Source organism: Rhizoctonia solani, chromosome 5 (genome assembly GCF_016906535.1).
Source record: "Rhizoctonia solani chromosome 5, complete sequence".
NCBI classification, from domain to species: domain Eukaryota; kingdom Fungi; phylum Basidiomycota; class Agaricomycetes; order Cantharellales; family Ceratobasidiaceae; genus Rhizoctonia; species Rhizoctonia solani.
This window is the reverse complement of record NC_057374.1, coordinates 1,673,643-1,692,835: the sequence shown is the minus strand read 5'-3', so window position 1 is coordinate 1,692,835 and position 19,193 is coordinate 1,673,643. Positions and strand designations below refer to the sequence as shown.

Here is a 19,193-nt window from a genome sequence, read left to right as displayed (position 1 = left end):
TCAATCTTTTCCCAAATCAGATACCTCAGCAACCTTGGCCTCCTCCTTAATTGTGGCTTTCCAGCCACTGGGGCATTGCTTGATGCCGTGGCCCTTTTGCCCGCATTTGACGCATAGCCCAGATGCGCGGCGGCGGTCCCTTTCCTCCGGGGTGACGTAGTTGGGGTCCTCGGATAGGCGAACCCTAGTGGTGGTGGTGGAAGTGGAGGTAGTCGCGGTGACCGGGGATTTGGCAGGAGCCTTTTTGGGGCGGTTCTCCTCATTTTCGCGGCGAATGTTGTTGATCTTAATAGAGGCCGCGAAAATTGCCTCAAGTTCATCGGGAATACTATCCTTGGTTGATAGTAGTTCCTTGACCTTCCAGTGGAGGCCTCGCGTGAACTGCGCAATATAGGCCTCCTTGTTCCAGTCCAATTCCGCCATGAGATTGCGGAACTCTGTGACGTACTCGGAGGTGGTGGTTGTTTGGGAGAGAGCCGCAATTTTTCTAGCGGCAGCTCGCTTGGCGTCGGGGTCGGCAAATGCTTCTTTGAACTTGGCCGTTAAGGCCTGGATGGTGGTGGGGGGATTGCCTTCGCCCTTGATGATGGCCCCAATAATGGGGAGAGCCCAGTCGGCGGCTTTATCAGTCATATGGTACAGGATCCATACAACCATTTGCTCCTCTTTGTCGAATTGGTCCCTATGTAGGGCAACCCAGAGCATCATTCGATCAAGCCACTGAGTGGCCTTGCGTCCCCTGGTATCTCCCTTGTATGGGTCGGGGAGGTCCATCTTGGGTCTCTTCACGCTGGACCCAGCATCAAATGGGGTAAGGGACCCGAGGTGCCTTCTAGGCGTTCCTTGAGGCTCCTTTTTGGGGGCCCTTGGTTCTTCGTCTTCCTCCGAGTCAAACCCTGTTCCTCTTGAGGGGCGGAAAGGGGCTTTGAGCCCAGGCCTAACCGTACCTGGAGTGTGGGCTTCCCCCCTGAGTGGGTTGGAGGGGTGACAGGCCCAGTCGATGGGCCAGGCTTGGTTTGGGCTCTGCCCTGGTCTTTGTCACCAACGAGGTCGTTGGTTTCCTTGCATATGGCAACGAGCTGAGTGATTTGCTCGTCCTGTGATTTGATTTGGGCCTGCAAGGACCCGACTTGGTTGGCAAGGGCGTTGATAGCCTCGAGGAGAGTGGTAATGGACGGTTCCGGTTCCATTCCGGGCAAGTGTCGCGGAGGGGGTGATGGGCCGCAAGAGGGTGGTTGGGAGCGGGTTGCCACGGAACATTGAGAGGATTGACTGGGGGGACGGGAGTATGGATGGGGGACGCCAGAGCGTGTGGATGGAATGTTTGAGACGGCGTGGGGGAATAGAGTGCCTGTGACAGGACTTATGAGCGGTTTTTGTGCAGAGTGTGAACGCTAAACCCTTGCGTCAGACACCTAGCGTTGAACTACCCCTACAACAAATCAACAGATCTGGCAATCGTGATATGAGCGGGTTTTTAGCAAGCGGGTGAATCAGCTGTCTAGGGTCGCTATCTGCTGTGTTCCGGCAAAACACGTGGTATGCGGGCGATTAGACACCGTCTGCCTTATAGCAATTTGGTACTATCTGGGACCAACGACTTTTTGATTATTCTAGTTGAAAGGGGAGTCCGTTCAGATATTTTCCCTCGTGCTAGTACAGGGGCGCTTCTCGTTGTCAATCAAGCCTACAGAAGTCGATTTTACAATGTCGTACACCACTGTAAGGTGGGTACTCGCTAGTGATGGGCGCTTAAGGCCGTAACTAGTACAGACACTGCTTAAGTAATCTACTCTAAGGCTGTCCTACTTAGCGCGTAAGGCGCTATACTACTGTCTACTACTGACGAGGGGGCCTTAGGCCTGGGAGGTGTGGTGAGTGTGTATAGGGGGTGATGTGTCAGCAGAACTCCTGGGGGCCGGATTACTTATCTGGCTGATGCCTCCTCAATGGATATGAGACGAGGTAAAATTGACTTGGGGTCTCCAAGCGATTTTCCTCTTGTATTTATACCCAAGAGAACTATCTACAGGTGGTCAAAGCTCGTGAGAAGGGAAGTACAGATATGAAAAAGGAAGCGTGCTGCGGGCTGCGTAGAAGCGTGGATTTCTCCTAAGCGCCCTTGGCACGGCATCTCGGCGCGGCATCTCGGCATAATAAGCGCCGAGATCACGTGATCAGAAAAACAAAGGTATGGAGTCCGTAAAAAATACTAAAAATAACAGAAAAATCGTGCGAATCCAATGGTATATGTAAGGAGGTTATAACAATTACTCACGATGAATACCTATCTTGTTAGGGTAGGCAAGTATAAGCACGGTATCAAACTGACCAGCGCGTCAAACCCAATCAATAAGGTCAACCTTGGCTGGTCGTGCACGGATGTGTTCAACGTGAGGTGGTTCGAGCGGTTTGAAGGGGAGGGGTAGGTGAAATAGTTGAGCAACCTTCCAAATACGCAGCTTGGTACTGGGTTGGAGTGTCAGTGTGGGGAGATTGGGACGAAGTTGCTTGAGATACATAGAGATGTTGATGACAAGGTTTCTTGCCAAGTGAGAAACAAGTAGGTATTCCACAGTGATGGGCTGACCACCACGTTTGGCAGTCACAATTTCGGGGTTTGGGTAATGGGTTTTGGTTCCCTGCCAATAGGCCATAACCTCATTAGCCAAACCTTGACTGGGCGCACCATCCATATGAACTTGCAAGCCCTGTTCAAGATCTACCACCCGTTCAACCATACACCCCGCCTCAAGATTGTCATCATCTAAGCTTGCATCTGAGTCGGAGTCAGAGTCAGAGTCCAAAGCAACCTCTTGAGGGTAATCTTTAGTTGCAAACTCATCCATGCCGGTTCCGTCCATATGGTAAAATAAGCCGGTTTCTTTGTCAAAAAGTTCAAACTCCTTCCAGCTATCTCTCCAATTGTCCCCATTGTCTTTGCCCTCCGGTCTGGATTTGAAGTCCAGGTACGCCCAATGCAGTGCCAACGCGTCCATACGCTGAATATATTCCTTCATTTGCTCTGTTTTGGTATTGTCATTTTTGTTGGAAGCCTTGTAGCCGGCCTTGGTTAAGTCAATGTGCAGTCTCTTGGGGGCCTCTGTATTGTACCCGTCGGGGGTACCAAGCAAGCGGATTGAATGCGTGTAATGCTGGAGTGAATGAAATTTAGGTATATTATGGAACCCCTTTGGCGTTTTCAGCAATGATTTGAAAGCCAACTTTTCATTATGAAAAACAGCCAGCTGTCTATCCATTTTGCATATCTTGGCATTGGTCAGAGTAGACAAGTGCGCAAGGTACATGAACTTGAGGAGTGCGTGAGTCGCTTGAATAGCCTTTGGGCCCGCACCAGCTGTAACCGGTAAAAAGACTTTCATCATTTCCTTTGCTTCTCGGCCAGTAGATTGTGAGAGTTTGCTGATACCGCGCTTAAAATGTTGGATCCCAAAGTGCCAAGGCATTAAGACATATTGTTTATCAATTTCCTTGTCGCCAATAAGCTTGGGGACCATGTACTTTGCCAAGTGGTCTTTAAATACACCTTTGTGGCATTGATGAAGTAAGTCCGGCGTATGCATTGTAGCAATATCGATATGGGTATGTTGATTCCACCATGGCCACATGTTGTGTAGACCCCAATCTTCAAAGTTCAGAGACCCTTCCTTGCAATGTTTGATAATTGCATTCAAGGTGGGGATTTTTTTGCAAAGGGGTATGTTTGGGTTGAGATCACCACGTACGTGCGGTTCAACAATGCACACAGGACAGCCCAAGCCGCAGGTACATGCATTCTTGCACTGCTCTGGGAAATTGGCAATAGTGGCAGAGAGGGTTGGGTACATGCGGCAAACACCGCCATTGGCACAGACAACATCCATCCCGGTTTGTTCAGCTTTGGTGAGTGGTTGCAAGAGATCTCGAAGACAGTCATTGAATAGCTTGTCTCGCATTTGTTGCGCCACCTTAGGGTTTGGCTTGCAATCCAGATTGGGAATTGGGAGATAACCAACCAAGACCATTGCGCAATGTGAGTGCGTTTGTCAAATATGTTTTGGTAGGTTGGCAATGGTAAAATAGACTGGATGGGCCTTCTTGCTACCACAAAAACCAGTCAACGGGGTCTGGTTGGTTGCAATCACATATTGCCCAACGGTTGCAAAACAATCCTTGATCTTTAGCTGGAGAATGGTAAGCATATTATGAGCCCAAAGTACATTTGACAAACTTGGATATTCCACCATTGTTCTGCCGACCATGCCTCTCCGTATTGCCGGTTTGTCTTATCACGCTTCATGTAGTGTTGTTCTGGCCGGAAGTGGTACTTGTCTTTTAGAGCCAGGATCCCGAAGAGGTCCCAAAAGACATCGGCCATATTTCGGCACCAAAAGATCACCTTTTCCACTCCCTTTGGCCCTTTCAGCTCGTAGTATTTTGGCTCCCACTTTGTGCGACGCGGGAGCTTGTCAACATCCTTCATCATCAGATGATTCAATGACCATGGGGCTTGACCTTTCATCTATTGATAGTGAGCAGTGGTTCTATATGCAATTCATAATAGCTTACCTTCCTTAGGCGTAAAAAACGCTCTCAGTCTTTGACACTTAGCCCAGCTTCAAGGGCAAATTCAGCCATCTCGAAGTTATCAGGATCGGCCAGTTTGCCAATATCACCAGGTTCTCCCCAGACCCATTTTGCCATTTCCTCCCTTGTGGCTCTTCTAAATGAAGCTCCTACTGTCTCAACAGGGTAATATTCAACCCAAATGCGTAGGTCTTTGTTGTATTGGAGATCTGGTGGCGGTGCATTGTCTTTGAGACCGGGCTCCAAAATATTATAGTTGGAACCTTTGGGTCCAGGTAACCAATTTGGTGGCAGCAAGTTATCTTGGTTGTCCAGCCCCCCTTGTAAATTACTGTCAATTGTAGTTGCGTCTTGAACCGGGATAACATTGTATTCCATTTCCATTTTGGAGTTTGCTAGGAAGGGTATATTAGCTTTGAATGATCATTACGCGGCGCTCAAAGCGTTGGCCGGGCTTACCTTGCAATCCATCATTCTTTCCTGACTTACGCCCTAGTTGTGATATATATTTAATGCGCTGTTTCTTGCATGTTGGGTCATTCAACATATGTTGATTCCGTGCTTGGGCAGTGTCAAATGATGTGTCGCAATATTTACAGGTAATTGAATTAGGGTTGACCATGCGCACACGCCTCTTGTGGGTGAAGACATGGATCACTTCTCTGTGAGTCAAACCGCAATGGATATTCAGCGCAGCTTGACTCTTGAACTTGCAAAAGCACTTTGAACAATGAAAAGGCTTTTTTTGACAACTGCGAGGCATGAAAGAGGTTGAAGTGATGACAGGTGGATAAGTCCCAAAAGAAAAGACCGTCCTCGGCGTGTTCTAGCTACATGCCTGACTTGGTCCAAAGTAAAACAATAAAAGGAGGCTGCTCTGCTTGGCTGAGCCCCACCCAACTACCACCTTCCTACTAGTATTACCTGAGTTTAGCTACTTCAACATGACGGACTCCGAGTTGGAGGGGCCAACCGGGCCTAGGCAAAGTTCTTGTTTACAATCACCAACTAAGAAAATAGCCCAGTTTGGTATGTCTATATGCGTGCTCATTTCTGCCTGATCATGTTGACACATCTATTTTACACAGATGCTGAAATTGGGCGATCAAAAGGACAACGCAAAAACTTTGAACGCAAGCAAACAATCAACAGGAAGCGGGAGGCATATGCTGCTGGTCTTGCTGAAGCTGGTTGGCCACGTCTATCTAGCGTCCCCAAACAGTCCCTTTTGAGTCCCCCTCGAGCCCCGCCTACACCCAGCAATGGTAACAGGACAATGGCAAAGGGGAAAGGCAGAGAAGAACTCCCCCCGGCAATTGCCAAACGCGGACGCATAACAAGCCCTGAAGCGGAGGAATTTAGTTGGCCGTCTGATCCCGGGCCCAGACCCAAGTCAAGTACGCCAATCAACCTTCTTTTTGCTTAATCTGAGACACTAACACGTGACCTAAGGTGGCAATGTTATTCTGGACGGTGTCAACATTGAGGAATGGAACTGGCAACGTCTGCTCTTTTACCTTTCCCACCGCAACAACAAGGCCTTTAACCCAAATTCCGACTACTCAGACTTGAAGCGCGCCCTTGGTAACAACCCGGAATGGGCCTCAGATACCAACGAGATGGGTGTAAGGGACCAAAGACAAGATCAAGGTCCCAACATGGCCAACAGTGACAGCAATGTTGAAATAGACAAGTTTGATACCAAACCACCCCCCCGCAAACCAGTTCCCGTGAGTTCCTGTAGGATGATCCTTTACATTGGTGCTTATACTTTATAATTTTTATAGGTTCGTGCCATCAGTCCGCCCCTTGCACCGGAGATCACATTGACCAAGCCGTCTGTCAATTGCATTCGGAGTTCTCAGTCCGCTACAAACCTATTCTCAACCAAGCGACCGGCGGAACCCGAAAGTGGGTACAATGATGCAAACAAACAACACCGACCAGAACCACAGTCATCTTCAATGTCTACGTAAGTACTTAATGGAACTAATTTATATCGTATGAATGGAGTATTGACAAGATATCCAGTAGTATTGCTCCCGGGCTGCATTTCAACCGCAGTTGGGTGCACGTGATTTGGGGCGGGCCCTGCCTCCAGCCCGAGGCTCCAATTTGCCATCCCATTCCCACAGCATTAACTACACCAAAGAGCCTGGCAACCCCTTGCGGCCTTTTGAGCTCCCCCACCCCCCTTCCACTTTAGTCACAGATTGGCTCTCCCAGCCGGGTAATAGTCGTCCCGCCGGCCCATGGCAAGGACTTGAGCAGCGTGGGCCTGCTGAGGCTTCAAACCTTGGTCAACCTTTGGCTCCAACTCGCGCCTCCTCAGAGGCCCCAGCTCGTGCCTTTTCACAGGCTTCAGTATACGGCCGTGCTGCTTCTCAAGCTCCCGTTAATGATTGAGCACCCATCCAAGCGCAGCCTTGGGCTTTCAACGCTCAAGCTCACCCACAAAATTTGCAACCACAAGACCCATCCTGTCCGCCTTCATCTTGTGGCCGTTCTTCAGAGGGCCAAGGCCGTTACCGTGCCCCCTCTCAGGCTCCAACTTGGCCTAGATCCCCGTCTCCTATCCACCACCACCGTGCGCATTCAAGCTCAAGGGCCTCACTTCCTCCACGTGCTCCTTCTCGTGCTCCGGCTCCCACCCGTACCCGTACCCAAACCAACCAGCAACCACAAGCTAGCGGCTGTGGTGATGATCTTGAGCGTGCTTTGCTTACCAGGGCTGAGCGCAAGCTCCTTTCCCGGGCTCTGGAGGCATCTAGAGCTGGTCGACCTTTCCAGGTCCCAGGTTCGACCACAAGTGCCCCTTCAGAATGTTGGGCATCCGCCAGTTCTAGGTCATCTGGTCGTCAAAAACAGAACCAACGGAGATCTGTAAGTGTGTCAAGTGTTTGTAGTATGGATCGGAGACACACTGCGCGTGGTGAGCTCATTGCCGGCTATATGCGTTGCATTCCACTCAAATTAATATGGCGGTCACAGGAAGATCACATGAGGAAAATGAAATGGATGATGCAGCTGAAATTTCGGACACAGACGGACCAAGGGAAGTTGGGAATAAGGTAGGTAGTTATAGATACTGTATGTCACGACTAAGCTTGGACCTATGATACAAGTAGGTTTAAAGTCCGTGGCCCTATCACCAATGGACTATGAGAACAAGAGGGGCGACAAAGGCCCAGGGGGTATGATGTAGGGTAGAGGGCAACAAAGGCCTGGTGAGTGATGCTTAAGTAAAGTGCACTAGGCTCAACAAGGGAGCAGGGCAATGGGTAGGTAAGAACTCAGGTGAATTGACAAAGAGGTCAAGTCTTGCTGTTTAGCGGCAACTTGACCTGGCTTATATACATGGAGAAAGCCACATCAAAAACAACAGTACTAAATAGTGAGTCATTTACAATTTCACATCATATATCAAATATATCATGTGATCTTGATGATTCATAAATATATACCAGAAAAGGAAACTATCTCGGAAAAAAGGTAGAAAATAGTATAAAATCATGTCATGCCAATGAAGGTCATGACATTACCCCCTCTTCAAGCTCCAACTGCATCAGGGTACTCCTTATGGAACTCTTCTTTTGCTTCCTTGGCATTGGCCACATTATCAATTGGCTCCCAGGAATTGCTTCCTTCATCATATCCTTTCCACTTAATCAGATACCAGAGTTTCCTTGTTTTACCACTGTTATAGATAGGGAAAATAGTTGAAAAAATAAAATACTCTAAAGAAGAAAGAAAGAGAATAAAAGAGGAGAAAAGACTAATAAGGTAACTGTATAACTATAAAAGGTAGAAAACTTAGGAAGATAAGTAGTAAGAGAAACCTATGCTAGTGAAATTAGAGTATATTAGAATGGCTAGTTATCTTGCTAGATGAGTAAGGTGGTTAGTATCAGGGTGATCCCTACCAATAACCAGTAATTAGCGAATTACTGTTCAGCAGGCGACGCGAGGTACAAGCGAAGTAGTATAAAACCTGAATGTCAGTCTCTGGAACTCACTGTAATTTAATTGAGAATTATGGAAATTTATTTCCTTGTCTCCGACAGTAGACAAGGGGGTAAAGGCGTTGTGGAAGCACCAAACACTTAGCAGACAGCTAGGAAGTCTTGGCAGGGTCGCACTTAAACTGGTTCTAGGTTCCCTGTGTAGGTTGGGACCGTCCTAGATGCTATATGCGCCGAACTTAAGAGCTTTAGGCTGATTTACTATGTATGATACTTAAGAAAATCAATAGAAGTCTTTGAGAGTCACACTAGGCTGAGAGAGGATGGTAAAAAAGAGATGCATTCAAAAGGCCAGCTCAAGGGGCTATTTATACCCTTGGAGGCCTGTGATTACTATATACAGTAGGGTGAAGAAACTAATGTACATGACATGATGAACAGAGCTAGGATGTGAGGTGAGAGCCTGTCTCCTAAAGCTATGCCTAATAAGAGTTAGTCTCTAGTTCTATAAATATTCTTTCCCCACTAAAATACATAAGGGAAAGACTGAAACAAGTAGCTCCCATAGCAGGGCCTAGGCCTCAACTCCCAGCTACTGAGGATAGTAGCTTTTGAGAAAGCATAATGCTGACTTAAATACTATAGTTTAATTAGTCCTAAGATATTAAGCCTTTTCTTTAATAAAGCGGTATCTCCCTTAATACCTCATGTATTTACATGATTAAAATTAGTAGAATATACAGAAAAATTCAGCGAATCTTACTATATACTTCCCAAGTACTCATTAAGGAGATTTCAACACCAATTTCCGTTCGCTTACTTTGCCATTCTTTACTATAGTATTCTAATCCATAACAGCGTAGGAGTGGGATTGGAAGTGGAAGTGGGAACAACGGTGGAAGTAACCCAAGCGGTAGAGGTAGAGGGATTGGATAGCCAAGTGGATTCAATGTGATTGCAATTTCTTCTGCCTTGTCATAAACTTGTTGGGCAGTAGCACGACGCCATTGGAACATGGTGGAGAGCATGATATCCTTAATATCATTCTTAAGTCCATCGTAGTACTTGTTGCGCAGAGTCTCATTGCTATATCCCAAGGAGACAGAGTATTGTTGAAATTCACAAGTATACTCCTGGACCAAAGCCTTCTGTCGCAAGTTGTTCCATTTTTGGCAATACTTCTCATTGCAATTAGTATCCACATAATGTTTAGTGAATTCCGCCCAAAATGCATCAATATTTTCCAAAAGGGGGACCGCTTCTCCCCTAAACACCTTCCTCTCCTTGTATGGGCGTACCCAATCTTCTGCTGCTCCCTCAAATATGATGTTATCCACAAAATTTTTTCTTCATGGGATTGGGTTGCTCCTTTTGCTCTTATGTAAGCCTGGCAGGCAATGATAAAATTGAGGGCATCTTCTTTTTTGCCACTGAACTTGTTTGGCTTGGCAAATTTCAGATCGGAATTAGAAGACGTAGAGGCAGGTGGGGGATTGATAGAAGTGGCAGTGCCAGAAGGTGGAGGCGGTGGGGGTGGAACTGTGGAACGAGAGGAAGATTGGTGAAGAAGCTGATCTTGCACAGCCTGGATGGAAGCAGCCGCCCCTTGAATTTGGTTTGAATAAAAAATATGTTGATTACGCGATTGGTCGCAATGTTCTTCAAGTTCCGCCCTCAGCAACGCTATTTGGTCATGTTGCGCTTCATAGGCGCCTTGTAATTGTGAGAATTCTTTTTTTAAAACAATCATATTTTGGGCAACCATATCAAGCACTTTGCAATCTGACATCTGACTAAAGGACATGGGGAATATACATGTGGTGGCTCAGCCACAGGAGCAGGAGTATGGGTACGAGAAGATGGGGCAGACCACCCCGATTGGATTTGGGAGGAAGTCAGATTAGTTTCTACCATTGCGCCCAAACCAGGCATTGTCATATGAGACTGCAAAAAACTCATATTCTTTGTAATAATGGATACGCCCTTTTCCGTCTTGGGTAATATCCTGAATAGAACAATGGAAGTTATCTAACTCTAGCTCTTTTTCCACCAATAGTTGGTCTTTTTCCTTGATGCGCCTTTCTTGCTCTTTGATTGTGAGAGCTAGATCTTGATTATGGGACTTGAGATTGGCAATGAGGTTTCTTTGTTCTTGAAGATCTGCCTTGTATATATTATTGAGGCGCTTGGCAAAGGATTTGTGGTGTTTGATATAGGCTATTGTTTGGACTAGCCCTGGTTCCTCAATACGAGCAATGTGTTCTTTGAGATTATTAATGCGGCCAACTAACACGTGGTTGATGTTGTTGATGGTTTTTTCAAGGTAGAGATAGCGGGTGATAATGGAATAAGGCCAAAAGATGGTAAAAAGGATAAGGTCTAGAAAGTCAAACACTAGGATGCGTTCCCAATATAGATTGGTACTCGGTCAGATAGATAATCAACGGGTTTATAGTTCAAACTACTAACTGTTTGCCTTCCCACTAGCGTTAAACAATCCTTTTACTAAAATCAACAGCTGTGTTCAAGCATGATATTAGTCAGGTTTTTTGTAAGCGGAGGTTCAGCTGACTAACAGCGTATGACTAAAGGTGCGGACACCCTGGTATGCGGACAATTGCTGGCAAAGGGCTATCCTGCAACCTTACTGGCACTTGTATTCCTGTCTTTGATTATTACACAGGGGCTACAATGTGATGCCGTTTCAGGCTTTGGTGCTTATCTAAGCGCAGTTCTTGTTTGTTGACAAGAGTACGAGTAACAAAGACTTGACCTAGTGTCACAACTCAGCTTGGACCTATGGTTCAAGGGGGCTTAAAGTCCATGGCACTATCACCAATGGACTATGAGAAGGGTAGAGGGGCAACTAGGGCCCAGGGGTTATGATATCAGGGTAGAGGGTGACAAAGGCCTGGTTAATGATGTTTAAGTAAGGTGCACTGTGCTCAACAAGGGAGCAGGGCAATGGGTAGGTAAGAGTGAGGATGATTTGACAAAGAGGTCAAGTCTTGCTGTTTAGCAGCAACTTGACCTGGTTTAAATACATGAGAGAAGCCACATCAAAAATAACAGTACTAAATAGTGAGTCATTTACAATTTCACATCATATATCAAATATGTCACGTGATCTTGATGAGTCATAAATATATACCAAAAAAGGAAACTGTCTCAGAAAAAAGGTAGAAATAGTAGAAAAATGTGTCATGCCGATGAAGGTCATGACAAATGGCGGGAAATAGAGGCGGCACTCCGGCAATCAAAGACACACATGGTGGCCGGGGAAGCAGGAGAACCACTCAAGTTCAAAATCAGGAAGAAGCCTGGCTAGACGCCAAAAACGTAAAGCTAAAGACCCTGAGTCCCAAGCTAACCAAACAACGCCTAGGCCCCTTCAAGGTGACCAAGAAAATCTCCAACCAAGCATACCACCTAGAACTCCCGCCAACAATGAGGATCCACAATGTATTCTATGTGGGACTTCTGTCAAAAGTCAAAAGGGATAAAAGGCGCAGCTTTGAAAACTGGCCTCCGCCTGTCACCATAGATGGAGAGGAAGATATGAGGTTGAAGGAATCACGGACATGGAAGAAAGGAACAGGAAATGGTTCTTCCAAGTCAAATGGAAGGGTACGGGTCCAAGGAAAACACATGGGAGCCCCAAGAAAACTTAAAAAACGCCAAAAAAATTTTAGAAAAGTACAAAAAAGAAATGAAAAAGAAGGCCCTCAGCGCTGCCAAGGCCCTTAGAGGGGGGCAGTGTTGTAGACACAATCAATACCAGGGAATTTATTCCCATTTTCTCGAATTTAAACAAAGACAAACAAACAACATTTTCAATCACGTGACTTTGGCGCTTATATCATACGCTAAGCGCCAAGCCACGTCCCCATCTGCGCTTACCTCAGCACACATAGCCACCTCCACCCAATGACATCACTATGACATGTCAGTGACACGTAGGCATGAGTAAGACCAACTGCAGATTGGGGTTCTTATTTGACACGGTATTTCATATAATGTATTTGTAAATAGTCACCCTGTAGAATATATAAGGAGGCCAACCAACCATGGTAACACCCAGGTCAATTACCTCTTGTTGCATCCCCACTTGTACAAGGCCTTACAGCCAGATCACTAAGTAGCACTACAACGCCTTAAGCGTTGCCTCCACTGTACACACGTAGCTTGCCATTGCCCACGGCCTTGGTCATTGTTGTTTAGTAGTTAGACGTTGTAGGGTAGATCTCACCGCCTTAAGCGGTACTGACTGTACATCCACACGGCCACAAGCGCCCGCACCCTCAACGTCCTTACAGACGTCTAGGACACTTACATTTGTTGTTACAGCATGCATACTGGCAAAAAAAACCACAAGTGTCCATTCCCAGGATGCAAAGTCCAGTGTTTGAGGGCGGATAACTTGCAGCAACAGTAAGTCTTTTGCTTCTTGGCTACAATCTGTGGCCTGAGTTTACTAATGCGCCTTTTTCTCAGTTTTCGCTCTCATTTCATGTCAAGGTCTCGGCGGCAAACAATTGAATCAACCGTGATGTATGACAGGATTGCCGACTTGATGAGGAACACGGTTCATGACAGCCATGGACAATGGGATCCCTGGCTTCCCAGTGTCTGCCTCCTCCCCGTGCTCCAATCCTATGGTTGCGAGGCGCCGTTGCCAGTAACCCTCTGACCCTCGGCTGTTTTCTTTGCCCGTTTGATGGCTTCGACGGGCTCTGACCACGATATGCCGTTGGAATTAATATTCCTCGCTGTGGCTTGTATGTACGCGCGTATGGTTGTTCGTAATAAACTACATCGTAACATGCACACACGCTGTGATAAGTGACGCGTATGAAGCTAAGCGTATCCTCATAAGCTTGCACGACCTATTATATTCGCCCCCCCCCCCGAGAATCCGGAGTGTATATAGCAACTGATGCGTTCAAATGACCCTCTTAATGACCCTCCAAAGTGATCGCGGTCGTTTTGATTGTGCTCCGGAGCACTCCGGATCCCAAGTCTTGTGCTCGCCGACTAAAGCGAGTCTCGGAGTGCTCCCGAGATTTTCGGGTCCCCGTAGAGAAGATAGGTCTGGGACAAGACAAACAACCCTCCATTGGTTCCAGGAGAAACTACGGGACAGGCTGGTGGGTGCGGATCATTGGTGCAGAACACTACCAAACAGTGGACCAGGTACGTAACACTATTCTTGTCACGCACCTTTGTCCAATACCTATCATTGGAACTATTGCGTTCCGTAGTCAACCCCTCGGGACTTCCGGACCTAATGGGGGCACAGTGACCCGCAGCCGTCAATAAGCAAGACATGGACAATATTTGCAATCAGTAAAACAGCGACCGCATGATCTTGCAACCGCGGACTTCCTAGCCATCAGCAATGGTTGTGCAACTTTGCAAGCTACATTGCACCACCTCATGCAATATAGGAAGCCACTCCCATGACCTTTTGGAGAAGTTTAGATTAACTGACAATGCTTATTTAAGTATGTTGTAGATCAGCTGAATGCTCTTCCACTGGCTGGAGTAGGCATGATGTCCGAACACAGCCCTCTTCAAATTTGGCCAAAACACACATACAGATATCTAGGCACCCAGAATCACACCCCTCCTCTAACCTCCTCCTAGTATCTCCAGTATGACTCGCTTGTGGCCACGCCTTCTGGTATGGCAATGGTACATATCCCTGATACAGTTGGTTGCCAGCTTCTGTGTGCTTGGGTTTTACGCCCAGCAAATTTGCTATTACCAGCACGCCCTACTGATGGAGCCTGACGGATCCATTATATGTTCAGGAGGTTATGATCCATGGGCTATATTAATTCCTCAGATGGAACGCTGGCTAGGTAGGCAACGTTCAGGTTTGAACTTGGTTAATGTTGCCCTACATAAATTGAATCCCTAAAAAAACTACTCATAACCAAGCCCATAGCCTTATCCTTTATTTCATTTCTTTACATGCTGATTCATTACATGCTAACATACACATTCAACAATTACAGCATTTTGGATCATAATGGGGCTTAACAACCTTTATATGTAAGTGCAAGCTTAGCGAAATTGTGGTTGGTTGCGGAACCTCATTAAGCATGTGTGACACGCAATACCCTAGAATGACGATTGATCTCATACGAACAAATGCATATTTGGGATGTGTTCTCGCCCAGATAATCATAAACTTTATATTTGTTGTTATCATTGCCTTGCACGATCGTGAGTTTTCCGTGGTTGATTTAGGAGTAGATCTTTATTAACGATTTCTGTAGTTCTCCGTGAAAGTCGTTGTGCACCTTGGAGCTTGAAGACCGCATTCACAGATACCTCGGGTGATCCATTATACCTGCTTTTTGGCATCTCCGTTATAGTCTCTGGGTTTGTTCACTCTACCTGTTATCTCTTGGCCTGTGGCTAGTAGCTAGGCCCCACTCGCACCTGCCAAGGGTTCGCGTATTGGTAGCAAACTCCAAGGATCTGATGATTGACATGAACTTAAAGCCTTCTATGGAAGGTTGTTACACGCCAACTATATTTGGACACCCACGTGTAGCAACATCTTCAACCTCCTTTTTTAACTCAATGATTATTATGGCTCGAGTTATTCAACGGCCAATGGCTATTCTGTTTTTTCGTCGGGTGCGGTAAGCTGTTTCTTTTGATTTTGATTTTCACCTTTCTAACCATCAGCGTAGCCCGGTAGAGACGCGGATATATGCGTTCACTAGAAACTCGTTTGCCGTGGCCGCAATCGTAGTTCTCATATTCCAACTGGTGACCGCACTCCGACAGGCCCAAACGAAATTAGAACTCGGGCAACGTCAGAAACATGTTCAAAGGCTTCTCCAGAGCACCGCTGATGGTTTATCAGTTCGTGCCTTGGTCTCCGCCGTACTTTGTTACTCAAACACTGACTGTATAAAATTTAGGACCGGGTCCGTTGGGACCTTCTTAGGGAGGATGTATAAAAATTTAGGACCGGGTCCGTTGGGACCTTCTTAGGGAGGATGCAACGCAAGACGACATCAATATCACTATCAGCGCCATCTTAAACAACCCAAACAAGCCATATCGGCCTTATAGTAAGCAGCAAAATCTAGTGGCTAAATATTCACTAACTAAATCTCCCTGCTGCTTTTCTGTCAAGCGATGACGAGCTGCAATGTTACTTGGGTTGATTCATATTCAATTGGATTTGAGAATGGTACCGCACACAAAGTCTCGGAACTATTTAACTGCCCATCCTCGCTAATTAACCCAGTTGACGGTTTAGCTTATTCGCTATCTATGAGTCCGTCCGAGGGTCATATCATTGAGAAAGAGCTTAGTTACAGTGAGTGCTGTTTTATTCACTTATTTCTTGTTCTCATGGAGCACGTGTTTAAATAGTTTATCGAGTCCAGCTTCACCTGGCGGGAAAAGTGCCCGGAGGTAGAATATACGAAACCCAACTACCTCGTATTTGGTTTGTGAATGCTTGGGAGTTTAGAGAGCTCAACTGGTCAGATGCGACTCAAGTGAAAGAGTTGACCCGGGTCCGGAAGTATTCGTTACCTCTCGTGCTTGTTCCTGGTTCTCAGATTAGGTCTCAGGCAAGCCTGATAACTCGGAGGTTTATTACATCCTCGATCGTACGGGAGATCCTCTTCAACTCCGAGCCTGTAAGAAATACTCCCTCTGCTTCATATGTCAACCTACTCACATTTGGTCTCAGGTTTATGAACATTTATCTATATCCCGTTGGTAAGAACTAATTAGCTACTTCACGAGTACTAGTATGACTCGGCCCTATCAGCCCAACTGTCTGGAACTCCACTGGATGACTCCGACGCGAGGGTCGCTACAGCAGACATTCAAATCACGCTGAATCCTGGACATATGCAATATAGAACGCGACTCGACCCTGAGAATAGGCCTTTTAATCTACGTGAAGATGTATGCGACTTTATCGAAGACTACCGGTCAGGCACAGTACTTGATGTTATCGGCTCAGTGGGTGGTCTGTTTGCGTTGCTTCAGGCAGCACACCTCTTGCTTTTCGGGAGACCGTTATTCTGGGGACTAGTAGGTGGGCGGTTTGGTCTTTCAGAATCCACTTGAGATATTTTCTCATTGAATATTCAGGTGCCAAGACTATCAGCCCGTTTGGGTTGCTGGGTCGGTGTAGCTCGCGAAATTTCAAGCGCCGCTTGAGGGAAGAGTATCACACGCAGTCCGATGAAGAGAGCGCACACACAATCCAGATCGTCAAGTTCTTGCGAGATTTTGTAATCGACTTTGGCCCGGCCGACCTTGAATCTGTGGCTGATCGTCCGCACGAATCAAGGGCTTTGTCTGTCATGGCTGAGTCGGACGCGGGAGATGAGAATGAGCCCGATTCAGAAATGTAAGTGTTCATGTTCTCATTTTCTGTAGGGCAAACCTGATAGACACCATGGCTGGATAGTCCGCTGATACCTTTGGCTGGGCGATCGCATGATACGCCAATTCATAGTGGAGTAGCGCAAAGCCCAAAGCCCGAGCTGCACTGATAATGACCACGTTCAGCATGTTGTTTGATTGTGCTATACGTATTCTCATTATATCACCCTTTGAATGGATGTAATTTTGTGTCAATCGTAGATCTAACGTTGAATGTGTCATTGAAAAGTTGTTGTTGCCCAGAGGTACCTCCTCTCTAAGCACTCTCAATGATTGGCACCGAGTATTGTACATCTACATTCAACGTTGGGCTACGTCGGTTGTTCATTGCAATTTAGTATTTGTTGTGAGTCGTCATGTATGTCTATGATACACGTCTTCCGAGCGCCCGTGCCATACATCTTCACTAATTGACCTTGTGTCTTGACCTCCAAGTTATTGTCGAACTCATAACACTCTTGACATGTCCCAGCCCCCGAGTCACTGACGGCGCCATCAGCCCACCACCTGCCAGCTTATCCGTCTTGGCACTGGGCTGTATGGGCGAACCGATTTCAAAGGCATTGAGCATATGGCCTCAGGAGGGTATATAACATTATGTGCTAGATCATCATAAACCCATCCTCGAGTCCTCTGCCCTCTCAGCTCAGTGCTCTTTCCTTTCGACCTCTCAGTTCGCTTTAACATTCTTTTCAAACAATGCTCGGACTCAAACTCGTTGCGCTGCTCGTTGCTTGCATCACGCTCGTCATCGCGTCGCCCACGCCAACCCACAACCACAAAGACTGCGACCGCAACTACTTTGGTGGAGCCGCAAAGTCGTTGTTTACGTGAGTGCCTCCTTTATAATTGACCGTTATGGAAGTTGGGCAAGCGCTGATGTGCATATGGCGAGCTGATAGGTACGGTGGGATTCGAGGAGTGATTGTTCCTCCGAAGCATCATTGCGGAAGGTGGTACTGGCACAGCAGCCTTGGGTACGTCCCAGTTCTCATTCTGTCTATCTACCAGTACTAGTTCTGACGCACGCATACATACAGATACTGTGTTCCTCCTCAGCCTGACTGGTCCGACCCACAGTGCCCGGCTGGATGGCGCTGGGACGACGGAGCATACTCGTGTCTCCCTTCTGCTCCTTCTTTGCCCGACTCTGGCTATGGCACCGGGGGAGTTAGTATTGGACAGTGTGGGCCGTCGTACTTTTGGTGGGGTCCTAGGTCGTTTTGCTTGGCGATTGGCGGGCCGTCTGTTCTTCCAGTCGTTCCGTACGTACACCGTTCACTTGCTTCATAGCAGATCTCTGGTTTCTAACTGAACTTGATACAGAAACGGATGGGCGTGTCCGAGTAACTGGTACTGGCACGGCACGGGTAAGTCTGGGCGCGGTCTATCTATCGAGGAACCCGATTGTATACTGATCGTGCGGTGGTGTGTAGATTCTGTGTGCCTCGTCAGATCGGGTACGGGTCGAACCCTGTATGCGGGTCTAGTTATAGATGGGATGCGGGAGCCTCGTGTTGCAAGCGGGGATACTAAACCAGGCTATGAATGGTGAAGCACCTGATATAGCTCGTGCCTGGGCCCCCCCTCGCCTTTGCACCCATTTTTTCTTTACTTTTTCTTCAAGTCTATGTATTTTGATTGTACGTTTGGACAATCGCAATGATTCTTTCGTTACTGGTTTGTCGGAACTAGAGCGGAATAGGAAATGCTATGGGATCGTCTGGCGTGGGTGTGTTCGGACTTGGATGGTTCAGAAAGTCTAGAATCTCATCCAATTTGGCCTATAAGGATTCACCGGGATTTACATCACCACTCCCGGACGCAAATCACACGATCGTGTGATTACCTCGGTGTGTATGTGCATGTCTTGCTCTTTACAGCCACATCACTCTAGTACAGACATGAGACGACTGTCTGGATTACAAAAAGAAGTCCTGGGGCTATATAGGAGGTGCGTTTTCGAGAATAGAGTTTCATATCGGGGTGGTGCCTCATTGTGATCAATATGGTTCACAGAGCGCTCCGATGGTGCAGTCAAAGCCGCTAGGCGCGCGCGAAAATTTCACGATCTGGTGCAGTACGAGTTTCGTGTGCGCGGGGCGGTGAGTGCTCGTGACGTGGGACGATCGAGTACTTGATCAGACGGGGGAAGAAACGGGTAGAGATGCTTGAAGATCCGGGTGTGAAGGAGTGCTGGGTCAGTGGGGA

At 47.1% G+C, this 19,193-nt stretch overlaps 9 protein-coding genes across 9 annotated transcripts; 4 read left to right on the top strand and 5 right to left on the bottom strand.

The window, feature by feature from the left end:
* Window positions 1–1,190, bottom strand: RhiXN_09346 (Retrotransposon-derived protein PEG10; the record flags this gene model as incomplete). Its single annotated transcript, XM_043329162.1, has 2 exons — window positions 1–904; window positions 943–1,190. 2 exons carry the CDS (start codon window positions 1,188–1,190, stop codon window positions 1–3), a joined length of 1,152 nt encoding a protein of 383 aa, XP_043180608.1.
* Window positions 1,191–2,339: 1,149 nt separating this feature from the next.
* RhiXN_09345 (coatomer subunit beta) lies at window positions 2,340–4,025 on the bottom strand (the record flags this gene model as incomplete). Its single annotated transcript, XM_043329161.1, has 1 exon — window positions 2,340–4,025. One exon carries the CDS (start codon window positions 4,023–4,025, stop codon window positions 2,340–2,342), a length of 1,686 nt encoding a protein of 561 aa, XP_043180607.1.
* A 21-nt stretch (window positions 4,026–4,046) lies between these two features.
* On the bottom strand, window positions 4,047–4,483 carry RhiXN_09344 (coatomer subunit beta; the record flags this gene model as incomplete). The annotated part of the gene is made up of 2 exons (XM_043329160.1): window positions 4,047–4,184; window positions 4,232–4,483. 2 exons carry the CDS (start codon window positions 4,481–4,483, stop codon window positions 4,047–4,049), a joined length of 390 nt encoding a protein of 129 aa, XP_043180606.1.
* A 110-nt stretch (window positions 4,484–4,593) lies between these two features.
* On the bottom strand, window positions 4,594–5,134 carry RhiXN_09343 (uncharacterized protein; the record flags this gene model as incomplete). The annotated part of the gene is made up of 2 exons (XM_043329159.1): window positions 4,594–4,982; window positions 5,047–5,134. 2 exons carry the CDS (start codon window positions 5,132–5,134, stop codon window positions 4,594–4,596), a joined length of 477 nt encoding a protein of 158 aa, XP_043180605.1.
* A 397-nt stretch (window positions 5,135–5,531) lies between these two features.
* Window positions 5,532–7,474, top strand: RhiXN_09342 (uncharacterized protein; the record flags this gene model as incomplete). Its single annotated transcript, XM_043329158.1, has 7 exons — window positions 5,532–5,616; window positions 5,676–5,984; window positions 6,040–6,317; window positions 6,375–6,498; window positions 6,543–6,559; window positions 6,622–6,981; window positions 7,034–7,474. The coding sequence occupies 7 exons, from the start codon at window positions 5,532–5,534 to the stop codon at window positions 7,472–7,474; spliced, it is 1,614 nt and encodes a 537-aa protein (XP_043180604.1).
* A 662-nt stretch (window positions 7,475–8,136) lies between these two features.
* Window positions 8,137–10,353, bottom strand: RhiXN_09341 (Retrotransposon gag protein; the record flags this gene model as incomplete). Its single annotated transcript, XM_043329157.1, has 3 exons — window positions 8,137–8,243; window positions 9,370–9,815; window positions 9,848–10,353. The coding sequence occupies 3 exons, from the start codon at window positions 10,351–10,353 to the stop codon at window positions 8,137–8,139; spliced, it is 1,059 nt and encodes a 352-aa protein (XP_043180603.1).
* Window positions 10,354–11,774: 1,421 nt separating this feature from the next.
* RhiXN_09340 (Retrotransposable element Tf2 protein) lies at window positions 11,775–12,296 on the top strand (the record flags this gene model as incomplete). Its single annotated transcript, XM_043329156.1, has 1 exon — window positions 11,775–12,296. The coding sequence occupies one exon, from the start codon at window positions 11,775–11,777 to the stop codon at window positions 12,294–12,296; it is 522 nt and encodes a 173-aa protein (XP_043180602.1).
* Window positions 12,297–15,152: 2,856 nt separating this feature from the next.
* On the top strand, window positions 15,153–17,092 carry RhiXN_09339 (uncharacterized protein; the record flags this gene model as incomplete). The annotated part of the gene is made up of 9 exons (XM_043329155.1): window positions 15,153–15,205; window positions 15,257–15,431; window positions 15,491–15,496; window positions 15,538–15,643; window positions 15,709–15,894; window positions 15,951–16,304; window positions 16,357–16,629; window positions 16,686–16,947; window positions 17,008–17,092. The coding sequence occupies 9 exons, from the start codon at window positions 15,153–15,155 to the stop codon at window positions 17,090–17,092; spliced, it is 1,500 nt and encodes a 499-aa protein (XP_043180601.1).
* Window positions 17,093–17,681: 589 nt separating this feature from the next.
* RhiXN_09338 (uncharacterized protein) lies at window positions 17,682–18,537 on the top strand (the record flags this gene model as incomplete). Its single annotated transcript, XM_043329154.1, has 5 exons — window positions 17,682–17,812; window positions 17,885–17,959; window positions 18,023–18,247; window positions 18,309–18,352; window positions 18,419–18,537. 5 exons carry the CDS (start codon window positions 17,682–17,684, stop codon window positions 18,535–18,537), a joined length of 594 nt encoding a protein of 197 aa, XP_043180600.1.
* Window positions 18,538–19,193: the final 656 nt, after the last annotated feature.